This window comes from Loxodonta africana, chromosome 1 (genome assembly GCF_030014295.1).
Source record: "Loxodonta africana isolate mLoxAfr1 chromosome 1, mLoxAfr1.hap2, whole genome shotgun sequence".
Taxonomy (NCBI): domain Eukaryota; kingdom Metazoa; phylum Chordata; class Mammalia; order Proboscidea; family Elephantidae; genus Loxodonta; species Loxodonta africana.
Genome location: NC_087342.1, coordinates 231,040,260 through 231,067,230, shown reverse-complemented (window position 1 = coordinate 231,067,230; position 26,971 = coordinate 231,040,260). Strand labels below are relative to the sequence as shown.

Sequence of the window (26,971 nt, the reverse complement as noted above, 5' to 3'; positions counted from 1 at the left end):
CTTTCCAGCTTTACCAGCCTGAACAGCAGGAATTTCTGATCTCAAGCTATCAAAACGAAATGTGTACTGTCTTGAAGCCACTTCCTTACAAAAATCTTCCCTTATCAAAACACATACTTAATAACAATGAAACCTTCCCTTAAACTTCTATTACTCAGGCTAAACACTTTAACCTTGCGAAATAGTGTGAACTTTTTCCTTTGCTCATTCTTACATTTTTCTACAATTCACATCTACTTAAAATACAGTGACCAAAACTGGACATGCTGCTCAGAGAGTGGTCTAGTGTGAAAAAAAAAAAAAAAAGAGAAAAGGCTAAATCTATGACCTTGGATGCCATATTCACGTGAAAAGATTTCAGTATCATGGTGACTGTCCTACTGGCTCATACTCAGCTTGAGGTCAACCACAACTGCCGCTGTCTTCCCTCTTACACCTAGGCTGTCCTTCCCCACCTGCTGTTTATATGGCTGGATTTTCTTCCCTCTGCGTACCACTCTGCCCTTAATCACAAAGTTTCAAACTGTTCTCATACACGCATTTCCCCATTCATCACAGCACTCAATAAAAAAGAAAATCCTAAATCTGAAATTTACACCTAAAATATATGAGGAATAATATGAAAGCGCGTAACAATTCACCCAGCACACCATGTAATTTACATAGATAACGGCACTAAGGACAACTTAGACTGCACTATGCCTACCAGAAACGTACCTCCATGGGATGATCGCTCTTTACCAACGCTATCCGCGCCCTTTGCAAGGAGCCGTCCATCAGCTTGTGAAGTCTTAGAATTAACTTTCGTAAGCCCATCTGCTTCAGGGCTTTGTCTACAAACGGTCTATAGATAGAAGTCCGACAGTGTCTGCTGAAGCCCACTTCCGTACTGCCGTCTGGGGCTCCCCAACCAGCTGAGTCCTCTTCAGACTCGAGCCGTTCAAGCTTCTTTGGCACACAGTCCTGGGGCTGGATGTCGACACTGTTCTCTGGGGGCTGTCTGATCTCCTGCCCCGTCCGACCAGGGGTGTGTTCTCCTTCACTCTCATCTGCACTGCTTTCCAGCTCTTCCAAGTCTCCTTCTGGGTCATCTCCCTCATCCTCTGCTTCATTGCCTTTGGATGGTCGAGGAGAAGGGATTTCAAACACTGGCCAGCCAATGTCTGACAAATTCTTGATGCCCAAAACGGTGCCCATAATCCTTAATTTCTGATTTAAGTCTTTTGTGATGTTTAACCACAAACAGAGTGCCTGCACCCTGTCCTGGAAGTCCTTTGCAGCATATTTCTCGTAGTCCTTTTGAAGGGCCTGCAACGATGGATAAAGTGCCTCTATGTACTCTAGCAGCTCCATTATCCGCTTTACCTGCTCAAATGAGACCCTCTGGCGTTGGAGATGCTCGTGATACGTTGAGTAACCCACAGTCTTTGTTTCATGGGGGGCATTGCACTGCCCTTCTAGTGAAGTACCATTAAAACTAGCTCCATTTCTAACAGAGGCAAAGCTCCCATAGTTAACTTTGAAAGTAAGGATTTCATTGATGATGTCAGGGATGGCTTGACGGGCTGTGTATAAAAAGAGGTCCTGGTCATTAATGGTCCGCCCTGCATGCCAGGCTTGGAGCTCCAGCCAGATCAGTTCGTTAGATCGGTTAAACCAGAAAGCAGTATTTTCTTGTCCTCTTTGCTCCCTGTCCTTCTTCTTTGAGACTGAGGTAAGCTTTAGAAGAAGTCGTAATGTTTCAAAAAACTTTAATCTATCTGCTGGACAGTCGGTCCTAGAGGTCTGGCGTGCAGTTCTGGCTATAGGCATGGGCATAGACACCGGGAGCTTAGCATTGCTGCAGCCGAGGCTGAGGTAAGGCTTATGGAGATCCACATCTGGAATTGATTTTTTCGGCAATGACCCACCCACTGAGTCTAACATGAACGAGCACTGTACGTTTTTTTTATGATCACGCTCTGTTGTTCGAAGAGTTGCTCGGATCTTTTTCTCCTGCTTATAGCTGTATTCTTCGACGTTCTCCACTGTTTTTCCAGTGTCTTTGTGTGGAGACTGATTTGGTGCATTCATTTTTTCTATTTAAGAAAAAAAAAAATTACTCTAAAATATGACGTTATTCTGAATAGTTTCAATAAAACTGATATTAGCATGTACTTATATTTTCAAGCTATTACTGGGGAAAAGAAAATACCATATTCTGATAATTAAATGAATCAGAACATATACATAATATTTCTCTTTAAAATTTTTAAAAGATTTTATCCATTTTCTCTGCTATATTCTCTTATATTCACCACTATTAACCTAAAACTAGATATCTGCCTCTATAGTACAAAACGTAGTTACCCTCTGAGTCAAATCTCCCTAAGTGATCACCTACAACTGAAGAAGAGAGAGAGACAGAACACTGCTACATCCAAGAAGTCCTGAAGGTATAACGGTTAAGAGCTCAGTGCTGCTAACCGAAAGGTTACTGGTTCAAAGCCATCCAACAGCTCCACAGGAGCAGGACCTGACAATCTGTTTCCATAGAGATTACTGCCTAGGAAACACTATAGCGCAGATGTACCCTGTCATATAGTCACTAGGAGTCGGAATCGACTCAACAGCACCTAACAACTACATGGTACATCCACGTGATGATGTCTGATACATGGGTCTGGAGAGAAATCCAGAGACACAGATTTGGAAGTCATCAGCACACAGAGATACTACTTGATGCCATAAAAGCAGAGACATCAACCAGGCTACTCTACAGAAGAGATACAATGAGGACCTAGACCAGAATGCTCTATCAGCTAGTATGCGTGTCCAGATACAGGATTGAGTCAGAGGACAAAATAATTAAATAATGAAGAACAATTTTTTTTTTTTAAAGCTTACAGCTTAGGATCGAATAGCAAAAGCCTTTATAAAACTAACGTAATGTGGTATTATTATTGATGTGACCACAGAAAGTTGGCATACAATTTACAATTTGACAGTGATCATAGTAAACAGTGCAAAAGTATTACTTTGTTTATATAACTCATTCATGTTCCTTTAATTCATGATTTAAAGGTCCTAAGGGAAACAAGGAAACCCTGGTGGTGTAGTGGGTAAGTGCTATGGCTGCTAACCAAAAGACTGGCAGTTCGAATCCACCAGGGACTCCCTGGAAACCCCATGGGGCAGTTCTACTCTACACTTTAGGGTCGCTCTGAGTCTGAATCGACTTGACGGCAACGGGTCTGGTTGCTTTGGTTAAGGGAAACAAAGGGTTAACTGAGAGGTGCTGGGTAACCTGGACAATTCCAGATGTATCCAACTCAATGTTGTATTTCAAAGCATGAAAATATTAAAAGATGCAGCCTCCCAGCCTTGCTCTCATTCCAGCAACTAATAACACTGAAAGGAGAAAAAAATGCCACGATTTCATTTTCTATGTACGCAGACTCACATTTTAGCAAGCTTCAAAACTAATTTTTTGTAGGCGACATACAAATCTTTTAAGCCTACCTTGTGGCATGCAAAACAGTATACTGCACAACTTATTGAAATGTTCTTGATTACATAAAGCAAAAGCCAAAACCTGTGTAAGGTGGAAACCTGTCAGAGAAGGAAAGGTCAAATATTTTCCACTAAAACAGGTGACAGGAAAGTGGAAAGACAAAATGGCCTGGTACTGGAGCAGCAACAGACACGTAGGCCAACAGAACAGACCTGAGAGTCCAGAAATAATCCCACATACCTACAGTCAACTGAGTTTTGACAAGGGTGCTAAGTCCATTCAACGGTGAAAGAAGAGTCTCTTCAGTAAATTTTGTGGGAAAACTATTTTCACATGTACAAAATGAAACAGGATCCATGCCTCACACCATATACAAAAACAAACTCAAACTGGATTAAAGGCCTAAATGTGCAAACCAAAACCATAAAATTCTTTGAAGAAAATGCAATGGCGATGCAGTTGGGTCTAGCTTTAACAACGGATTACCTAACAAAATAACAAAAGTACAAATAGTGAAAAACAAAACAAAGCAATGGGACTTCGTAAAAACGAAAAACTTTTGTTCACCAACAAGAGCCCTGGTAGCACAGTAGATAAGAGCTCGGCTGTAAAACCAAAAAGTCAGCAGTTTGAATCCACCAGCTGCTCCTTGGAAACCCTATGGGGCAGTTCTACTCTGTCCTATAGGGTCGCTATGAGTCAGAATTAACTTGATGACAAGGGGTTTTTTGTTTCTTCGGTTCATCAAAAGACTACCAAAAAAGTGAAAAGACAAGCTACCAACTGGGAGAATATCTTGAGAAACCATATATCCGATAAGAACCTAATGAACAAAATACATATAAAACTTCAACAACTTAACAACAAAAAGAAATACAACCCAATCATAAAATGGGCTATATGAACAGGGTATCAGGATTGGAGGAAGACTCATTAACAACCTGTAATATGCAGATGACACAACCTTGCTTGCCGAAAGTGAAGAGGACTTGAAGCACTTACTGATGAAGATCAAGGACCACAGTCTTCAGTATGGATTATACCTCAACATAAAGAAAACAAAAATCCTCACAACTGGACCAATAAGTAACATCACCATAAACGGACAAAATACTGAGGTTGTCAAAGATTTCATTTTACTTGGATCCACAATCAATATCTATGGAAGCAGCAGTCAAGAAATCAAACGATATATTGCGTTGGGCAAATCTGCTGCAAAAGACCTCTTTAAAGTGTTAAGGTAGTGACTTACCAACCATACAAAAGTTCAGTCTTAAATAACACCTCAGTTAAATTCTGTTACACATCAAAATATGAAACGAGGCCTAGTCAAGGAGCTAATTCAAAAGCTAAACTGGTAGGTTACATAGGTCAGGATGTCGTATTGCCTTTTTTTTAGGTAATAAAGAACTAGCCATCCTTATCTAGATATCCTATCACTGTTGTTACAGCTTATAAAAGCAGAAGTTAGTGCTTTGAAAACCATTGTCTTTAACGTTCCTAGGAAACAAAATCAGGAAAACGCAAAAAATAGAAAGATAGTTTTGTACAATTTTTAGCCGGCAAGCATTGTAAAGTCTTATCAATACAAAGAAATGACATATTGTAGGCAATGCTGACCTCACCTTTGTCTACTATGCCCAGTCCCCTCCCCAATACCTCTCAGGGGCAACCACTAGGACAGGGTTTGTTTTGGTCTTTCCTGTCTGATTGTTACACGTCTGCCTATTAGGTAAAGAAACCAAAATGGTGAATGACGCGATCCACTGCAGGACTTGCAACTCCATGTAGGACTTTTAGTGTCCATTCATGGAAATGTCTCTGGTCTAGTTCCAGAGTCCATTTGCTGGGTCAGGGATATACCCACCATCAATCTGGCTGTTTTAATCAATCACTTCCCACAGGGGCTGAGACAATTTACACTCCCATCAGCCTGTATGAAAGCTGTCATTTCCTCCCAACTCTGCTAGTGCTTAACAGTACTCAGTATTTCAGTTCTGGGAGGTTAAAGACAGAAACTAGAGAGAGAGTAATTGCTGATGTTAGGTTATAAGCCTGTAAGTCTAAATAAGTTAAAAACTAGCTGCCACCAAGTCAATTTTGGCTCATGGTGACGCCATGTGTGTCATAGTAGAACTGTGCTCCGTAGGGTTTCCAGTGGATTTTTTCAGATCACCAGGCCTTTCTTCTGAGGTGCCTCTGGGTGGACTTGGACCTCCAATCTTTTGGTTAGCAGTCAAACGTGTTAACCATTTGCACGACCCAAGAACTAAATAAGTTATAAACTCTGTAAATGAGGTATCCTATTGACAACTAAGTGAAGGAACCACTGTAGATGGTTTGGGCCCATCAGACGCCATGTGGAGAACTGAGACTCCAGAAACAGGGCCCCTGACGAGCCATGACAACCATATCCAGCCAACTGGGCCACTCCAGCGAAGAGATCATGGGATAGAGATAAGCTGTGCCCTGCCTCAACACCTGACCAAGACAGTTGTGAGCACAATAAAAATCATGGGCTCTTTTATACCACTACACAGCAATAGAGAATCACGAAATTGCAAATATTACTGGTGACTGAGTTGGAGTTGACTCGACGGTGATGGATTTTGCTTTTATTATTTATTAAAAAGATGAGTTCAAATATAAAAATGGTGTTGGGGCAGCATCTGACCTCCTCTAACTTCACAAGTGGGAAGGAGAACCAAGATTAACAGCTCAAGGCAGATTCCCATGAGATGGAAGTTAGACGTGCCACTTCTGTCTGCCATCTTTACCAATTCTGACAGCAACTGTCCCTCCCACGGCACTCTCTACTTCTCTGCTGGGTCCAGTAATTCACCGCAATGGCTACACAGAACTCATGGACAATACTCACGATACAGGGTTTAGAAGGAAGTAACAGATTACAATTCAGGTTCAGGCACACTCAGGATACAGATGGACAGCCTCTTCCCAGCCACCTCTCTCTGACCTTTCTTCCTGTTTCTCTGCCGCCACCTCTCATCGTCTTTAGTGTTACAGATCTCTCTCTCAGTCTCTCCCTCTTGGTCTCTCCCTGTCGGTCTCCTGGTCCTAGGAGCTTCTCAGTGCAGGGATCCTGGGTCCAAAGGACGCACTCCGCTCTTGGCTCTGCTTTCTTGGTGGTGATAAGGTTCTCTCCTTCCCGCCTCTGGGATGGGACAGGTTAACCCTAGCAGGATGGCAAAACTGACCAATCCCCTTGGTAGGCCACAATTACCTTACTTGCACAGTCCCACCTAATCACTTGGATGGGAGTTACAAGACCATGCCAAGAAACGCCACACAAAATTGATCCATCGCATCACACCAACTTTTTTTTTTTAATTGTACTTTAGATGAAGGTTTACAGAACAAACTAGTTTCTCATTAAACAGTTAGTGCACACATTATTGTATGACACTGGTTAACAACCCCACAACATGTTAACACTCTCCCTTCTCAATCTTGGGTTCCCTATTACCAGCTTTCCTGTTGTCTCCTGTCTTCCAGTCCCTGCCCCAGGGCTAGTGCGCCCCTTTAGTCTTGTTTTGTTCCATGGGCCTGTTCAATCTTTGGCTGAAGGGTAAACCTCAGGAGTTACTTCATTACCGCGCTGAAAGCGTGTCCGGGGGCCATACTCTCAGAATTTCTCCAGTCTCTGTCAGACCAGCAAGACTGGTCTTTCTTTTTGAGTTAGAATTTTGTTCTACATTTTTCTCCAGCTCTGTCCAGGACGCTCTATTGTGATCCCTGTCAGAGCAGTCAGTGGCGTACCACACCAACTTTGAATGTTGTATATTTTAACGGTATGATTCAGAGAGCCTTTGCTTGCTGCAGTGAGAAAAAAATAATGTTCTAGTTCTTATTCAGCCCCCGTGGCACAGTGGTTAAAGTCCTCGGCTGCTAAGGAAAGATCGGAAGTTCAAACCCACCAGTCGCTCTGCAGGAGAAGGATGTGGCAGTCTGCTTCCGTGAAGATTTACAGCCTTGGAAACCCTATGGGACAGTTCTACTCTGTCCTACTCTGTCACTATGAGTTGGAATCAACTTAATGGCAGTGGGACTGTATTTTTTTTTTTAAGTACTTATCTCCATGGAAAGCTTTTTAAATAAAGCTGACCAATTAATTCTAAAAAGGTCTTCAAAATACTGAGGCACCAGTATATCATTGTCAGTCACATGCTAGTTTGAAAAGCTGGTTTTCCTGACTCAGCCTTCAGGTCACAGCACAAATGTCACTTGTTCCAGAAGTATTCCAAGCCCCAGGTCTTCTCATAGCCCGTCCTGTGTGTTCCTGGAGTAGTCTCCATCCCACTCTACACCACATTATATTGTACTGCCTGTTTATTTGTGTGCTTCCTATGAGAGATGGGACTAAGTCTTATTCATCATCTACAACAGAACACGGCCTGTGGAGTCACTCAAACTCTAATTCAATGGAAAGAATGAAGGAGAAAGGGAGGAAGGAAGGGGGTGAGGAGGAGAGAGGAGGGGGATAGAGGAAAGGAAAGAGAAAGAGAGAAGGGAGAAGAAGGAAAGAAGAAAGGATGGAAGCAAGGAAGGAATCTATGTTGGCAGCATATACAGTGGGGACAAAGAAAAGGAGCCAGGAAAGCTACAAGGAAACTTGTACTCCTAGCAGGACAGGGCCAGGCTGGAGTCCTAACTCCAGAACTTAGTAGCTATATCACTGGAAACAATCATTTGCTCTAAGACTCAGTGTCCTGAAAATGGGGACACTAATATTAGTAAGGATATATTAAATGATGTATTTAATTTCGCTTTAATGCTAGAAAAAACAATAAATATTGGGAAAGAAATCTTTAGTGTACAATAATGATGAGAGCTAATACTTACTGAACATATAATCTTCACAATAACATTATGAGGCAAGTCTTCATTTTACAGATAAAGAAAATGAGGCACAGATTTTGATATCCTGAAGGTGGCAGAACTGGGATTAGAATCCAGGTAATCCGGAAACCAAGTTGATGATCCTATTCACCATGCTGCACTCGGAGAGCAAATAAACTTTCAAGAACTATCCCACCATCACAACACAAATACCATATTATCAAAACATTAAATGGCCCACATGCCCACCACGGGTGCTTCATTGACATCTTTCCTTGGTGTTTATGAGCCAGAATTTCGGCAAGAAATGGTTCACCAGATGTCAAATATGTTAAGCTACCTTCTATCATATGCATGACTGGGGCACTTAAAGCTAAACATCACTAGGAACTCTCTGAGCTCAGCTTCCTAAACTGTCAAATGGACACTATGTAAGACCCCCTTGGGTTATCATGATGAGATCTCAGAGGAAATTCTTTTGAAGTGCTAAGCACAGTTCTTAGCACCTAGTAAGCAGGCAACGAATGTCAGTGGTAGCTGTGAAGATGCTGCTACAGATGGCACGGCACCACCTGAATCAGAAGCACAGGCTGCTCTACGACGTTCAGCGTCTGTGGGCATCAGCTTTTTCTGAAAAGCGGCAGGAATTAGGGTCAATGGTCTCTTAGACTCCTTCCAGCTCTAAAATTTTAGGATTTTACGAAATAAACAACGGGAAGAAGCTGAGGAGGAAAAAAAGACAAACACCTGGTCACTGGCCGGCTGACTGATGCGTGAACCACGATACAGACACCTCACGTGCTGCGCTCTGACAAGCTTACCCCTTGGTCGCTTGTAGGAAAAACTTCAAACCGAGTACCAGGAGAACTATTCTAAAAATAATCCTGCCACAATCTTAAGCCTCCAGCCTTAAGGAAGTTGCTTTAAAACCAAGGGCCTCAGTTTCTTAATATACACAATGGGGTAATTGTGCTCTCAAATCCTGTTCTAAAATATTATAGACCAATGAGTAAAGGAAAAGGTATGTACTATTAGCATCTTCTCACCTTACTATCACGTAGCAAATATTTATTAACCATTTAATACTGACTCGGGAGATACTGCTACATCTGAGATGTTTCTTTGAGAAAATGGATAAGAGTTGGTTTTAAAGATGATAAATTGCAATGGGAAGCTATTAGTTGCAAACATTCACAGGTTACCATCTTACTAAAATCAAAGCTTAAAAAAAAAAAAAAAAAAGGAAAAGATCCTCTTCACAGTGGGAAAGACTTCTTTTGTCTCTAAAGTTCATTTACTTGGTTGTTGAGAATATACATAGCAAAACATACGCCAATTGAACAGTGTCTACATGGACAATTTAGTAACACTGATTACATTCTTCGAGTTGTGCAACCATTCTCACTCTCCTTTTCTGAGTTGTTCCTCCCTCATTAACATAAATTCACTGCCTCCTAAGGTTCCTATCTAATCTTTTGAGTTGCTATTGTCAATTAGACCCCATAAAAATAGTTCTTAAAAGAACATAATGCTCAAGGCAGACATTTTTTACTAGTTAAGCTGAACTATTGTTTGGCTTTAAGATGACTTCAGGGAATATTTCTGAAAGCAAGACTATCACTTAGGGAATCCCTCCGTGGATAAGATTTCACTCCAACAAATAACTACAACAAAATCTACTTCTCTTGCCCTCTTTCTTTGTTGAGTAAAGGGTATGACAGGGACACAGTGAGCATGCCAACTTACGACCACGAGAAGTCAAAATACTGAAGAAATATGTGGAGAGAGGAACCTGGCCAAAGAGGAAAGAAAACAAGAACACTGGCTGAAGAAAGAGGGGTACGGAAATGAACCTGATGTCAATAGGGAGAACACACAACGGGAAATTTCTCAGATGAGATTAAAAAAAAAAAAAATGAAATCCCTATCTTGTGAGGTAATAGGTGGATGAATTCCAGGATGCTGTAGGATCTGCTTTAGGGCGGGCAGTCTGTTAAATTTAACAGGGGAATTCTAAAACCTTAAGTTTTCAGTGACCTGTGGCTTCCACGCCATGATGGAGGGTACAAGGGGGCAGGAGCCCCACATGATTCACTCTGTTTACAGGGAAAGAACAGTTATGACCTGCTAGGAGGAAGTAGATAATAAAAACGGAGATATTCTCGGCTTCTCAGAGCAAAACACTCTCTGGGCTTTGGGATTCTAAACAAAGAGAAAAGTAGAAAACAGGTTCTGTCCATGGAAGTATGGGTACCATCTAGTCACAGTGCTTAGTGAGAAAACAGGGCCCCAGACACTAAAGATAGCTTTATGGTCATTGGCAGAGAACATAGATCTCAGGCTTGCTAGGGAATACTGAGGAAGGAAAGCTGCCCCTATCTCTTCCAAAATGTCTAATTCATCTTTTCTGGGCAGACAGAGTCTAGAAATCCGAGCCTAAGAGACTAAAAGAATAAAACAAGGATATCTATCCCATATAAACAAAAGCAACAGAAATTTCTCATATCACTGACTTTAATAACTACTCAGAACATCTTCCTATCTCTGGAGAATTATTTTCTCCTTTATTAACAACATTGGTAATGATAAGAATTCAAAAATTAAAAAAATGAATTACAAATAAGCATTAAGATCAAATTTAAGATAAAAGGAGTTACTAGCATTATGGTAGAAAGGATCAATCAATAATTACCTGTTATGAAAAGATTGTGTACCAAAAAGTGTCATGCCCTCTTCTTGTGTGTTATCTTTTTAAGACTCACCTTTCAAATTTGCCCTGCTGGCAGGCCTCCCAGCATTATTCCTCTGGTGTTTGGCTGACATCCGTTTCATCTGCCGAGGTGTGCTGGGGGGAGAGGTGCCATACAGATTTTCTGCATTTATTTCATCTGAAAAATCCTCTAGGTCAGATTCAGAATTCTTACAACCTGTGTCTCCCGACTCGTATTCTTGCCTATGAAAGAGAGTAAGAACAGAAAATACTCAGTAAAACATGTTAAGTAAACTTGTATTAAAATGACTTAGAATTTTTGTGTGAACTCTTTGTAAAACTTTTCTGCAGATATGCGTCTTCCTCGCATTGGGACCTTCCTCCTCTGTGTCTGCTTGTGGAACCTCACAGACAGAACTTTTCTTTCACTCACAGGGAGGAAGGTTGGCGGCTGCTGCTACCAGGAACAACCGGGGATGCCCCAAGGGTAAAATTGATAGGTCGGTTTTGTTGTTTACAGAACTGCTTCTAACATAAATGAAATTTAAAACTCAAAACTTCTGGATTTAAAAAAAAAAACAAGCGAGGGTGGGGGAGGAAAGGACCAGAAGATACAAATCAGACAGACTAAAAATGTACTTGTCGGCTAGATGCTGACAAGCTTAACTGATGAGCGGGCAAGTCCAGCCCTGCCCTGGGCCTCAGAGCCGTGCTCCTATCTCTCTGGAGCCCAGACAGAACAGAAAGTAAAGAACCCTTGACGACAGCCCACGCAGCAGAGCAGAGTACTGACAAAGTACGGCAGTCAATGTTTCTGTGTTCTCTGATGAACACCACGGCGCAGAGCTCAGATTTGGGGAGGAGGGCGGGCACTGTGGAAGAAAAAAAGGGATTATGTCATCATCTTCTTCAAAATGCAATTCCTCATTAACTGGTTCTCTTGGAAACACGTGCCACCAATTCTCTATCCCCAGCAGCTTCTCAAACAATACACTATTTGGATAAAGCTCTATCTTTGCAAAGATAACAAAATAAAATTTAATGACACAAAACTGAAAAGAAATACAATTCCAAAAAAACAAACTATAAGGAATCAATAACAAAATTCCTTCCAAAAATGTATCACCAAAGTCTACCTCATTCTGAATATTCCTCATAAAAATACTTCAAACTTCACAAACATAACTTCAAACTATATACAGGATACAATCAGTTTTCATCTTGGCAATTGATATCCTGATATAAGATCAAAGCTGTTTCAAAATCAGGAAGCAAAAGGAAAACCACCCTACCAATCTTTGTCAAAAAGCACCTTGGAAATCTGATGCTTTATAAAAGCCATGGTACCATTATTGTTGAATCAGGCTGACAAAGCTTCAGGAGTTATCTTTCAAAAAGTAAAAACACTGTAGAATTACACAAATTTACAGTGCTGAAATCTGTAAAGAACGCTTTTGACAAGTCAAAACCTAATTTTTTAATCGGGCAAGACTGCTCTAGACACTGTATAACGTGCCCCATACGTGAACGCACAATAAGACATCCAAGTTAAATGCCCTAAAAGCTAGCTAAATAAAACCACGCACAAATTCAGAAGTAAGTTTAAAATGCATTTATTCCCTTAGGCCTACTACATTTACTATTCAAGTATCATAAATGAAGTCATAAAAGAAATAATACACCTTATAGATTAACTTGGAGTCCTGGTGGCACCGTGGTTAAGAGCTTGGCTGCTAACCAAAAGGTGAGCAGCTCAAATCCACCAATCATTCCCTGGAAACCCTATGGAGTAGTTCTACTCTGTCCTATAGGGTTACTATGAGTCAGGATTGACTCAACGGCAACTGGTTTGGTTTTGGTTTTATAGATTACCTTGAAATATCTTATATTCATTTCTTCTATTAAAAAAAAAACAAAAAACCATTGCTGTCAAGTCGATTCCAACTCATAGTGTCCATACAGGATGGTGTAGAACTGCCCCACAGAGTTTCCAAGGAGCGCGTGGTGGATTCAAACTGCCGATCTTTTGGTTAGCAGCTGTAGCACTTAAGCATTACGCCACCAGGGTTTCCATTTCTTCTATACTCACTGCAAAATAGTTGATTCAGATGATTAAAGGATATGGCTATAAATGCCAAGGTCACTTGCTTCCCTTCCACATGGGGTGTAATGTTTTAAAGGTTAACAGCATAGGCTTGGAGTCCCTAGATGGCACAAATGATTAACACACCCAGCTGCTAACCAAAATGTTGAAGGTTTGAGAGTCGACCCAGAGGCACCTCGGAAGAAAGGCCTGGTGACCTGCGTGAGAAAAACCAGCCACTGAAAGCCCTATGAAGCACAGTTCTATTTTACACACATGGGGTCACCATGAGTCGGAACTTACTCAACAGCAAGTGGTAGTTTTAGCGCAGACTCTGGAAAGATTAACAACACAGGCTTTCTGGTGTGATGGACCTAAGTGTGAATCCTGGCTGTGCTGCCTACTCGCTGTGTGGGCCTTAGATAAATTATTGAGCATCGCCATGGTCTACATCTACAAAATAAGGATAATAAACACTTAGATTTCACATCTACAAAGATTAAGTCCGATAATGTATGACTAACACAGGGAGGGTTCACTAAATGGCTGATGTGATCACTTTGTCTTTCCAGGCCTTGGAAGTCACTGCACGCCCTCACCATCCCCCTGAGAGGACCCTACTCATCAGCTTAACACTAACAGAGCAGGCCGCTCGTGAGTTCAGCACAGCATGGGACTGAAAACCATTTTAATATTTTTAACATCTTCCAGATACTTTCAAACTCAGGATGGTAAGTTTGCATTTCTTCTTAATTTCCCCACTAGTATACTGAAAGTCAGTGCTAAGGAAGGACTTCGTATTTTATCACTTTTCTGTCTCCGATAGTTTCTGCATGGTGCTCAAAAGTCTTCAGTTTTTGCACAGTAATGTATTTCAGATATTAGAATGATAATCACTAGAAAACCACAGTGCAAACATGTAGACGGTTAAATGCATCTAGGCCAGACAGAAGGGAATACCAGGAAAAGCAGAACATGGAGTCAGATGGGAAACTGCAAACACGAAACCCCTCAGCACATGCCTCTGCAGCTCAAAGACGGCATCTGAACTGGGGTTCAGAGACCTCGGCCACGTCCAGCCTCACTGGATGGGTCACTGGACAACTCACTCTTTCACTGACTAGTGAGAAGATGACTAATTTAGAATTGGCAAGGTCTACAATCTAAAATATTTCAGGAAGTTAGTTGTGAAGATTAGAACAAAATCATGAAAATATAAGGCTATGCAAAATGCTAAAGTACCAAGCAGACACATAAAAATGTATGTTTTACGAGTATCAGGCAGTAAGTACGGTGTAGATTAATGAATTAATGAAATGCAAAGTAAGAACCAAAGAGAATTTTTCTGACGAGGCACTGACAATGCCCAAACTTCAGTGACCCATGTCTCTGAACAGCAAACTCCCTGACCAGAATACAGAGAGTTTATTTTTCAAAAATAAATTAGTGAATACCTCTGTCTGATCTACATATCATGGAAATGAGTCCTGTGCTTTAGCAGATAAAAAGAGTTTTAAAAAGCACAAATTATAAAAAGGTTAACTTTTACGAAGATTTTAACTTGGGAAAACAAGAATAGATATTTACTTGTGCTGTACTGCCTTCCGACTGTGAACAAATTATTTCTCCATACATGGAAAAAACTTATTAGGCTGCATTTCCCAAGTAAAAGCAGAACAAACCCCTGTAATAATTCGACGGAAGTTTTATATCTCGTTTTCAAATCTGCATCTATTACACCAGAAAAAGCCATCTTATTCTTTATACCTTCACATGGATACAATTAAACAATTGACTTCAAAGTGTTTCCAAATTATTTAATTATTCTAATAGCAACCATTAAAAAAATCACATTGAAGATGAATACTGTCATAAACAGTATTTTAAAATAAGATGAAACATAATACATTTCATCCCACCTCAGTCATCATGCATCAAAGAAAACAAGGAAGAAAAAATGCCATGTGGTGCTGCCAGCCACTATATTTAATGAATTTATTAACATAAATATGAATGTATAATTAATTATATACTTTAACATGTAAACATAATTAAATAAATTAGAATGCATATATTTTTAAATGCATCTTAGGGCCGGCATCACACAAAGGTGAAACCATGCATTTAACACTTTTCTAGGGTTTTGCTTAATTTAGTCAAGATGGTATTCATACTTGTCAGAAATGTCATTGGTTTACGTGGCATCCAAGTAGCTTAGTAACTTTATGATATGGCAGAACAAAGTCCAACATTATTTAAGGGAATTGAAAAAAAAAAAAGTCTAGCGCCTAATAAATAAAATTCACAATGTCTGCCATCCTATCAAAAATTACCAAAGAAGCAGGAGAATACGACCCAAACCAGGGGAAAAATATGTGAATTAGAAAAAGACAAAGAAATAACTCAAATGGAACTTAGAGAGATGAGAAGTGTATCTGAAATGAAAAATATTCTGCATGGGTTTAACAGCATATTAGACATGGTGAAAGAAAAGATCATTAAACTTGATGTCACAGCAATAGAAACTACCCAAAATAAAGCAGAAAAGGAAAGACTGGGAGGAGGGGGTGAGGGCAGAAAGCCAGAACGTCCATAACCTTTGGGACAATATCAAGTAGTCTAACATACGTATTATTGGAGTTAAAAATGAGAGAAGGGAGGCACAGAAAATATGTTTGAAGAAATAAGGCCTGAAAATGTTCTAAAATTGAAGAAAACCATAAGCACACAGATTCAAGAAGCTCAGTGAACCCCAAGCAAAAGAGTTATACTAAGAAAGCCATACCAGTGGATGTCATAATCAAATTGTTGAAAATTCGTGATAAGGACAAAATCTTAAAATCAGCCAGAGAAAACAAATACTGGCAGCAAGTTTGACAGAATTTGTGCCATTTCAACTAACAAACCCAAAATATCCAAAACCTCATTTTGTAATAGTTCACAGGAGATGAGCCCATGTGGTCAGCTGACTGGTTCTGAACGTTTACATGGTCACCGATGGCTGTGGGTAAGCAAAGCAGTGAAAGGTCTGCGTCAGCTGCTCTCAAACCTCGTTCTGAACGTTTACATGGACGCCGATGGCTGTGGGTAAGGAAAGCAGTGAAAGGTCTGTGTCAGCTGCTCTGAAACACCTGCCCCACTTGTGTTTAAAAACGTACAAATACAAAACGTCCTTCTGGTACTAAACTTCCGACAGCCACATAAAATGATGTTTCAGTCTTTTAACATAGAAACCTCACTGGGAAAATATTCACTTTATACTAGAATCTGGTCTATGAAAAGTATGTCTTGAACTCAATCCAAGGGGGTTTGGTACAGTTTTCGAATGAAAAATGTGTGGCAGAAAAACAGAAAAACAAAAATCCCAGCACTGTGGGGTTTAACAGCTCTGCTCTGACATGTCAGGTAAACCACGATGGGGCCTGAAACAGCTCGTCTGTAAAAGGAGATGACGCTGGACTCGATGAGTTCTAAAACGTGTGTGGCTCTGCAAAAAATCTTTAAAAAAAAATTAACTTCATTTAAAGTTCTTTAGCCAAGTTCTTAGAAATAAAAGGGTATTTTACTCCCTTATGAAGTACAGTACTGATCTGAGATTCTCCCCATCACCTCCCCATTAACTTGTTCTTTACTGTGTGATAATTAAAGGGAGACTTCTGCTATTGAGGCAAAGGTATGCAGAGGCAGTAGATTTTCTAGATTTCTTTTTTAAAAGAATGCATTGAGTTTGCTTGGCCTACAGTACAAATAAAGGGAGCTAACGTAAGTTTGGGAGGGTGTATGGCTGGCACATATTGCCAGGTATTAATAAGTCAGCTGATCTTTATTATCAGCCTATAGTTACATGTTCACCAGCTAACCGCCACGCGAACCATCAAACCTCAAGCTCATCCAACATTCATCATTTAACTTTTGCATTGATTTGGAGTGCAGGGTCTTTACAAACCTATCTACGCTCGGTTACTTTTTAGGACAGACACTCAGACTTTATTTTTAACTAAAATCAACCTTTTTTAAAAAAGAATTATTTAAAAAGTTTTCCTACAGGAATGAATCAGAAATGAACCGGAAATGATTTCCCCACCCAAATCTAAGCCCCATGAGGACAGGGCCTTGTCTGTCTTCTTTCCCACTGTGTTGCCAGTGTCTACACCAGTGCCTGGGGCAGATTACGTGCTCAATAACCACCTGTTAATAAATGAATGTCCCAAATTAAATACACGTATCTGTGATACTTTAGCTAGAGTCTACTAAAATATAACCACATTTAATTATTTTGAGGAATTTAATTTTTAAAAGGCTACAAGAATTACAGAGGTGTTGGTATCCAACAATAATGTTACTTAAGTGATACTATAACCCTGGCTGCCAAGATAACTATCTAGTGACCAAAACAACAGTAATGTGATGTAATGTAAAGAATAATGGCTTTGGGATCAGAATAACATGAGCCGAAATGCTATGTCCCGATGCTTATTAGTAAGAATATGAGCTTTGAGCAAATTATTATAAGTTTTCTTGCAAACACTTTCATTTAGTAGAATCTTTTTCATTTAACAGTGCTAATGGGTCTGGCGGTTGGTCGGTCAATTAAGAAAATGTATTAAAAGCTTTAAAAACTAAACATGCAAATAAAAAACTGAAACATACTGTGGCAGGCTGTTACTTTGGTGACCCTCAATGAACCATGCCTCCTGGTATTCACACCCCTGTATAATCGTCTCCTCTTGAATCTGGGATGACCCTGTGACCTGCTGTAACCAATGGACTGTAGCAAAAGTGACACCGAGCCAGTCCCAGGCCTTAGCCTTATGAAGGCCACCTTTGTACTCTGGGGGACGCTAGCCACCACGTAAGAAGTCCAACTGCCCTGAGACTGCCGTGGTCTTCGAGCCCAACCTAGGAAGGTGGAGAGGCTGCATGGAGGAGGATGTGGCTAGGTCAATGCCTAAGTGAGCTCCAGCTGAGAGTCAGCATCAACTTCTTAGTCCTGTGAGTGAGGCTATTTTGGACCTTCCAGCTGTCCCTAGGCCCCAGGCAACACCACGAGAAGCATAACCACCCAACTCCATGACAGATAAATGGTTTTTATTTTAAGCCATTAAGTTTAGAAATGGCTTATTACACTGCAATAAATAACTGCCACACATACGAACCTTAAACATTTTATTTTCACTCAACCCATGAATACACATTCATTCAGAAGAGGGCCATTCAGTGTGGACCTACTGATGGAAGGTACAAGTCACACTTTGTTGTGTATACCACAACCACAACGTCATCTACTATCTCCACTTTCTATTTTTTAAAAACAGGACAAGAATTTAAAGACTTTTGTAGAGCAATTTGTATTTTTATGATTTTTCTTCTTAAACATTTACAGTTCTCTTCTACACCTAGTTTGATGGTCATTTTTTGTGAGTGTGTGATTCACCTATATTGAGACTTTCCCAAGTATTCCAAATTAATTTATACAGGAACTACAATTCTTTTTTCCATTTACATTTCACACAATTGTATAATAGTTTACTAAATTATGTAATTACAATTGAAAAGTACAAGAGGCTTCAACAGATTTAGGAACAAAGATAAGGATAAAGTTCAAATGGTGGGAACCGAAAATCACAGGCATTCTAGAAAATAGCCTGCCTGGCTTAAGAGACCTCCTAGTATAAGGCTTTTGTTTCACTCAGAGACCTATATAAAGTATACCCTATCAGTCCTAACTAAGTAGAACAAAAAAGAATACATAAAGATAGAAAACAAATATAAGTACAGAGAAAAATCTCCCCATACGCACAAACTTTCCCATCGTTAGAAATAAAAAAAATTATAAGGTGTGTATACTGAATACACCACGGACTGCCAGAAGAACGAACAAATCTGTCTTGGAAGAAGTACAGCCAGAATGCTCCGCAGGAGCTAAGATAGAAACACCTTGCATCTCACATACTCCAGACATGTCATCAGGAGGGATGAGTCTCTGGAGAAGGGCATCATGCTTGGTAGAGTATCAGCAACAAAGAGGAAGACCCTCAACGAGATGGGCTGACACAGTGGCCGCAAGGATTGGCTCAAACACAGCAATGGCGGTGAGGATAGCGCAGGACTGGAGAGTGTTTCATTCTGTTGTACACAGGGTCACTAGGAGTCGGAACCAACTCCCCGGCACCTAATGACAATAAGACCTCCAATGCCCCAGTGGTGCAGTGGTAAAGGACTTTGCTGCAAACCAAAAAGTTAGTGGTTCCAACCTATCAGCCGCTCCACAGAAGAAAGATGTGGCAGTCTGCTTCCGCAAAGTTTACAGCCTAGGAAATCCTATGAGGCAGTTTTACCCTGTCCTATACGGTCGCTATGAGTCAGAACTGACTCGACGGCAAAGGGTTTAGTTTAATATCTCCAAAAGATGGATAAGTGTACCTATAACTTTATTCAAAACTTCAAGAATCAATACTAGATGGTGTGTGCACAGATCAGCAAAAAGACATGAAACATGACTGAAAACCCTTCTGAAATGCACTTGACCATAAAGAGGAGAGTGAAGAAGGGAGCAGGGGTGGGAGGAGGCCATTTAAGCACGAGAACTGACAATAACCACTGTCTCAGTTATCAGTGGGAAATCCTGGCGGCGTAGTGGTTAAGTGCCACGGCTGCTAACCAAAGGGTCGGCAGTTCAAATCTGCCAGGCACTCCTTGGAAACTCTATGGGGCAGTTCTACTCCGTCCTATAGGGTCGCTAAGAGTCGGAATCAACTCAACAGCACTGGGTTTTTTTTTTTTTTTTTCTTTTTTGGTTTTCAGTATCAGTGTAGATGGGTTATACAAGGAAATTCCTACCTAAAACAGTATTTTTTAAAAAGCAACTGATTCAAAAGGCTGTTTTAGGCTTAACTGAAGAGGACTATGGCGCTGATACAGGAAAATTTGTAAAATGAAAATCCTTATCAAAACTGACAGGAAAAACAAAGGGCCCTGCACTATATCAAATACACACAAAGCATTAAAGAGTTGTAAGAGAAATGAGAAAACAGAAACTTTCATGAACTAAAGATGCAAAACAGAAAAAATGAAGCACTTGAAGCACTATGATCTCCCTCTACCCACTCTCTTTCTTACAAGTGAAAACATTTCTTAAAATCCCCCCTAAATGGAATTTATTTGTGGAAACACATTTTATGCCCTGAATTACTTCCCAGGCATTCTTAGAAATCAAGCAACTAAAGGACCACTTTCTGAAGGAAACCGATGAGCTAAGGTACCTTCTGGTCATCTGGATTTTGACATTAGTTCACTGTCAACATGTCATGTGAGGCACATCAGACATTGCAGAGACCAAATGCAACTGCTGGGAGGACAAACCTAGGGAAACAAGGCTGTGAGGTATTCGCCCAGGGTCTTCAGTGAAGGAAGATGGAGAAAAGGGCGAGAACAATCGGAAGAATTCAGACAGTAAATTTCCCACCTCAGCTTTGACCTAACACAGAAGTAACGCATTTATCTGGGGGCCAGATCTTAGTTTCTAATACCATTCTCCAATAAAAGGATCAAGGCCTCCTTGGAGAACTGGCTGATTCTGGGGAGGGGAATATACAAGGTGAGTCTGGGGCACCTCAAAGTGCCAGACACAGAGGAAGTGCTCAAAAAAAACAAAACAGGGTGGCATGTGAAAGGGCTGAAGGCAGAGTATACCAGAAAGATGTTTACCTGTGTTTTACTGACTATGCAAAGGCATTTGACCATGTGGATCATAACAAATTATGGATAACACTGAGAAGAATAGGGAATTCCAGAATACTTAATTGTGCTCACGCAGAACCTGTACACAGACGAAGGGGCAGTCGTTGGAAAGAGCAAGGGGATATACTGTATGATATAAAACCAGGAAAAGTGTGCGTCAGGACTGCATACCCTCCCCATAGTTATTCAATCTGTATGTTGAGCAAATAATCCGAGAAGCGGGACTATATGAAGAAGAATGTGAGATCAGGACTGGAGGAAGGCTCATTAACAACCTTTCATATGCAGATGACACAACCTTGCTTGCTGAAAGTGAAGAGGACCTGAAGCACTTACTGATGAAGATCAAAGACTATGGCCTTCAGAATGGACTACACTTCAACACAAAGAAAACAGAAATCCTGACAACTGGATCAATAACCAACATCATGATAAATGGAGAAAAGACCGACACTGCCAAGATTTAATTTTCCTCGGATCCACAATCAACGTCCATAGAAGTAGCAGTCAGGAAATCAAACAACATATTGCATTGGGCAAACCTGCTGCTAAAGACCTCTTTAAAGTGTTAAAAAAGCAAACATGGCACTTTGAGAACTAAGATGCACCCAAGCCATTGCATTTTCAATCGCCTCACATGCATGCGAAAGCTGGACAACGAATAAGGGGAGACTGAAGAAAAACTGATGCCTTTGAATTATGGTGTTGGCGAAGAATAGTGAATATACCATGGACTGCCAGAACAAACAAGTCTGTCTTGGAAGAATTACAGGCAGGACTCCTTGGAAGCGAGGATGGCGAGACTTCATCTCACAGGTGGGACCAGTTCCTGGAGAAGGACATCATGTTTGGTGAAGTAGAGGGTCAGCAAAAAACAGAAAGACCCTCAACGAGATGGACTGACATAGTGGCTGCAACAATGGGCTCAAACATAAGAACGATTGTGAGGATGGTGCAGGACCGGGCAGTGTTTCGTTCTGTTGTACACAGGGTCGCTATGAGTCAGAGCCAGCTCAATGACACCTAACAACAACAATAATGTTAAAGGAACACAGGAGCCAAATGAAAGTGCTCCCACTGGCCAAAGCAGGAACAATCTGAGTGACAAAAATAAATGATATAGTAACCATGAGTCCAGGAGGCCATGTAGATATCACTATTGAATGAATGAATTAATAAAGAAATAAAATAAATAAATGGGAGAAGAGATAAATCTCCTAAACAGAAAAATTCCAGGTAATTTATGAAGCTACATCCCTCTCAGAGAAGTGGGGCTTGGCTCCCAGCCCCCTTACTACAGGCTGCACTTTTAGGGACTTGCTGCCAAAGAGCAAAGCATGAAAAGGTGGAAGGCAAATAACTTCAAGGGGCAGAAAGGAGACAATCACTAGGTAAGATCAAGGTCAACATCACCAGTGATCGGCCACGTTGATAGCACGTCTCCTGATAGATGTAGTGAGAAGGGCACTTCACCTCTGTGGTTTCCTCCTGCAAACCTGTAACCCCAATCAAACTGTGACAAAAACATTAGACTAACAACAAATTGGGAGCCCTGGTGGCGCAGTGGTAAAGAGCTACGGATGCTAACCGAAAGGTCAGCAGAATCTCCTATCCGCTCCTTAGAAACCCTATGGGGCAAGTTCTACTCTGTTCAGTTGGGTCACTATGAGTCGGAATTAACTCGGTGACAACAGATTTGGTTTCTGGTTTTTCCAAATTGAGGGACATTCTATAAAATGCTTCACCACTACTCCTTAAAACTGTCAAAGTCATCAAAAACAAAGAAAGTCTAAGAAACTGTCACACTCAAGAGGAGCCTAAGTGGACATGACAACAGAATGTCACATGGTGTCCTGGATGGGGCTCTGGGAACAAACCAACATTAGGGGAAAACTAATGAAACTGAAATTATGAAAACGAATAAGTACGAAGGTTAGTTAATAATACTGTGTCAATATTGGTTCATTAGTTGTGACAAATGTACACAGTGATGTAAGATGTTAACAGGGGAAACTGGGCACAGGGGATATGGGAACCCTCTGCACTATCTTCACAACTGTCGACAAATCTAAAACTACTCTAATTTATTTAAAAATAAATAGTTGTTTGTGTGGAACAGTTCCTCAACAATGCTGAATAAATTTGATGTTAGGGTACAGGTATAAAAGAGTAAGAACCAAAAACCCAATCTGCTGTCTGTGAGTCGATGTCAACTCACAGACTCACAGCGACCCTAGGGAACAGAGCAGAACTGCCCCATAGGGTTTCCAAGGCTACAAATCTTTACAGAAGCAGATCGCCTCATCTTCCTCCCTGAGACCAGCTGGAAGGTTTGACTCTCTCAGCAGATGAGAGCTTAACCACTGCCCCACCAGGACGCCTTAGAACAGGAGCCAGGAATTAAATGAAAAATTTAACATTAATAATAAAATTAAACAATTCTTTATAAATAGATGTGATAACTACAGTTGTAAAAAATGTTTAAATAGTAGGTGAGGAAATGCAATTTAAAAAAGTGGCTCCCAAAACTGGGCTGTGCATCAGAATTCCCAGCCTTCTTGTTACAAATGCAGACTTCAGTGTCTTCTACTTCAAGCTCTGATCAAAAGGTGTGGGAGAGAGCTGGAAACATTTATTTTTAACACACATTACAGGAGATTCTGATCCATGGACCAGTGCATAACCAGTGTATCAAACTATCATAAATAGTGCATCTTTTATTCTCCTTTTCCAATGACATGTTCTACTCTAACAATCCTGTGGAGAAGTTCCCATTCCTCAGCCAGTAGCTGGGTGAAGACCACTGCACAGGCTATGAAGAAACACAATCTAACAATGCTGATTCACAGCTCTGGGTCAACCTGATGGACAAGCACAATCACTAGTACAGTGTTTTCATAATGTGGAATAAGGTACACGTATCATGTGTTCAGGTCATTTATTTTTACAGTTATTTTCTACTTAGGGGAAAGTTATTTTGTTGTTAGTTATCATTGAGTCGGTTCCGACTCATGGTGACCCCATGTGCAACTGAATGAAATGCTACCCAGTCATGCACCATCCTCACAATTATTGCTGGGCTTCAGCCCATTGTTGTAGCCACTGTGTCAGTCTATCTCACTGAAAGTCTTCCTATTTCATGCTGACCATCACTTTACGAAGCATGACATCCTTTTCCAGGGACTGATAACATATCCAAAGTAGTTAATATGAAGTCTTACCATCCTCACTTCCAAGGAGCATTCTGGCTATACTTCTAAGACAGATTTGGTCATTCTTCGTCCTTCTCCAGGGACTGGGCCTTCCTGATAACATATGCAAAGTAGTTAATATGAGGTCTCATCATCCTCACTTCCAAGGAACATTCTGGCTATACTTCTAAGACGTTCTTCTACAAGCCCCCTGTACATTCAGTACTCTTTGCCAACACCAGAATTCAAAGGCATCAATTCTTTTTTGTTTTTTTCTTATTCACTGTCCAGCTTTTGCACGCATATGAGGCAAGTGAAATTACCATGAATTGGGTCAGGCCCACCTTAGTCCTAAAAGTGAAGATTTTGCTTTTTAACACTTTTAAAGAGGTCGTCAGCAGCAGATTTTCCCGATGTAATATGTTACTTGATTTCTTGATTGCTGCTTCCATGGGCATTGATTGTGAATCCAAGTAAAATGAAATCTGTGACAACTTCAATCTTTTCTCCACTTATCATGATGTTGCTTATTGGTCCAGTTGTGAGGATTTCTTTTTTTTTTTAACGTTAAGGTATAATCTAGGTATAGTCTTTGATCTTCATCAGTAATCGTTTTAAGTTCTCTTCACCTTCAGCAAGCAAGGTTGTGTCGTCTGCATATCACGAGTTGTTAATGAGTCTTCCTCCAATCCTGATGCCATGTTCCTCATACAGTCCAGCTTCTTGGATGATCTGCTTAGCATACAGACTAAGTTTGGTGAAAGGATACACACTTGACTCACACCTTTCCTGATTTAAAACCATGCCATATCCCCTTTTGTTGTTCTAAAAACTGCCTCTTGGTCTATGTACAGGTTCCACATTAGCACAATTAAATATTCCGGAATTCCCGTTGTTTGAATGTTATCCATAATTGTTACGATCCACAGAGTCAAATGCATTTGCTGTTGCTGTTGTTAGGTGCCGTTGAGTTGGTTCCGACTCATAGCGACCCCATGCACAACAGAACGAAACACTGCCCAGTCCTGCGCCATCCTTACAATCATTGTTATGCTTGAGCTCATTGTTGAAGCCACTGTGTCAATCCACCTCATTGAAGGTCTTCCTCTTTTCCGCTAACCCTGTGCTCTGCCAAGCATGATGTCCTTCTCCAGGGACTGATCCCTCCTGACAACATATCCAAAGTATGTAAGACGCAGTCTCGCCATCCTTGCTTCTAAGGAGCATTCTGGCTGCACTTCTTCTAAGATAGATTTGTTCGTTCTTCTGGCAGTCCATGGTATACTCAGTATTCTTAGCCAACACCACAATTCAAAGGCGTCAACTCTTTTTCAGTCTTCCTTATTCATTGTCCAGCTTTCACACGCATATGATGTGACTGAAAATACCATGACTTGGGTCAGGAGCACCTTAGTCTTCAGGGTGACATCTTTGCTCTTCCACACTTTGAAGAGGTCCTTTGCAGCAGATTTGCCCAATGCAATGTGTCTTTTGATTTCTTGACTGCTGCTTCCATGGCTGTTGATTGTGGATCCAAGTAAAATGAAATCCTGGACAGCGTCAATCTTTTCTCCATTTATCATGATGTTGCTCATTGGTCCACTTGTGAGGATTTTTGTTTTATGTTGAGGTGCAATCCATACTGAAGGCTGTGGTCTTTGATCTTCATTAGTAAGTGCTTCAAGTCCTCTTCACTTTCAGCAAGCAAGGTTGTGTCACCTGCATAACGCAGGTTGTTAATGAGTCTTCCTCGAATCCTGATGCCCTGTTTTTCTTCATATAGTCCAGCTTCTTGGATTATTTGTTCAGCATACAGATTAAATAGGTATGGTGAAAGAATACAACCCTGACGCACACCTTTCCTGACTTTAAACCACTCAGTATCCCTCTTGTTCTTTCCGAACAACTGCCTCTTGATCTATGTAAAGGTTCCTCATGAGCACAATTAAGTGTTCTGGAATTCCCATTCTTCACAGTGTTATCCATAGTTTGTTATGATCCACACAGTCAAATGCCTTTGCATAGTTAATAAAACACAGGTAAACATCCTTCTGGTATTCTCTGCTTTCAGCCAAGATCCCTCTGACGTAAGCAATGATATCCTTTATTTCACGCCCTCCTATGAATCCAGCTTGTATTTCTGGCAGTTCTCTGCCAATGTACTGCTGAAACAGTTTTAAATTATCTTCAGCATAATTTTACTTGCCTGTGATATTAATGATATCGTTTGACAGTTTCCGCATTCTGTCGGATCATTTTTCTCTGGAATGGGCACAAATAGGGATCTCTTTCAGTTGATTGGCCAGGTGGCTGTCTTCCAAATCCCTTGGCATAGATGAATGAACACTTCCAGCACTGCGTCTGTTTGTTGAAACATCTCAACTAGTATCCTGTCAATTCCTGGAGCCTTGTTTTTCACCAATGCATTCAGTGCAGTATGTACTTCTTCCTTTAGTACTGTTGGTTCTTGATCATATGCTACCTCCTAAAATGGCTGAACATCAATCAATTATTTTCCATCTTCTTTTGATGCTTCTTGCATCATTCAACACTTTGCCCATAGAGAAGGATTAGTCCGAAGGACTAATGGACCACAACTACCTCAGCCTCCACCATACTGAGTCCAGCTACAGCTAGATGGTGCTTGGCTACCACCACCAACTGCTCTGACAGGGATCACAATAGAGGGTCCTGAACAGAGCTGGAGAAAAATGCAGAACAGAATTCTAACTCACAAAAAAAGACTGGACTTACTGATCTGACAAGGGACTGGAGAAACCCCAAGAGTATGGTCCCCAGATATCCTTTTAGCCCAGTAATCAAGTCACTCCTGAGGCTTACCCTTCAGCCAAAGATTAGACAGGGCCATAAAACAAAAGACTAAAGTGGCACACCAG

At 40.8% G+C, this 26,971-nt stretch overlaps 1 protein-coding gene across 10 annotated transcripts in view; it reads right to left on the bottom strand.

Annotated features, from left to right (window-relative positions):
* MAP3K4 (mitogen-activated protein kinase kinase kinase 4) overlaps positions 1 to 26,971 on the bottom strand; it is a 154,676-nt gene that overhangs the window by 88,826 nt on the left and 38,879 nt on the right. For 9 of the 10 annotated variants that reach the window (XR_010323252.1, XR_010323253.1, XM_064293079.1 and 6 more), the window contains exons 2-3: positions 11,113 to 11,303; positions 718 to 2,078 (exon numbers count right to left, since the gene is read on the bottom strand). Coding sequence is in view for 8 of the 10 variants with exons in the window: in XM_064293079.1 (XP_064149149.1) it covers positions 718 to 2,078; positions 11,113 to 11,303 (1,552 nt within the window). In the remaining 2 variants the exon portion in view is untranslated. Of the gene's footprint in view, positions 1 to 717; positions 2,079 to 8,353; positions 8,506 to 11,112; positions 11,304 to 26,971 lie in introns of those variants that run through there. The other variant, XM_064293072.1, reaches the window with a different exon arrangement.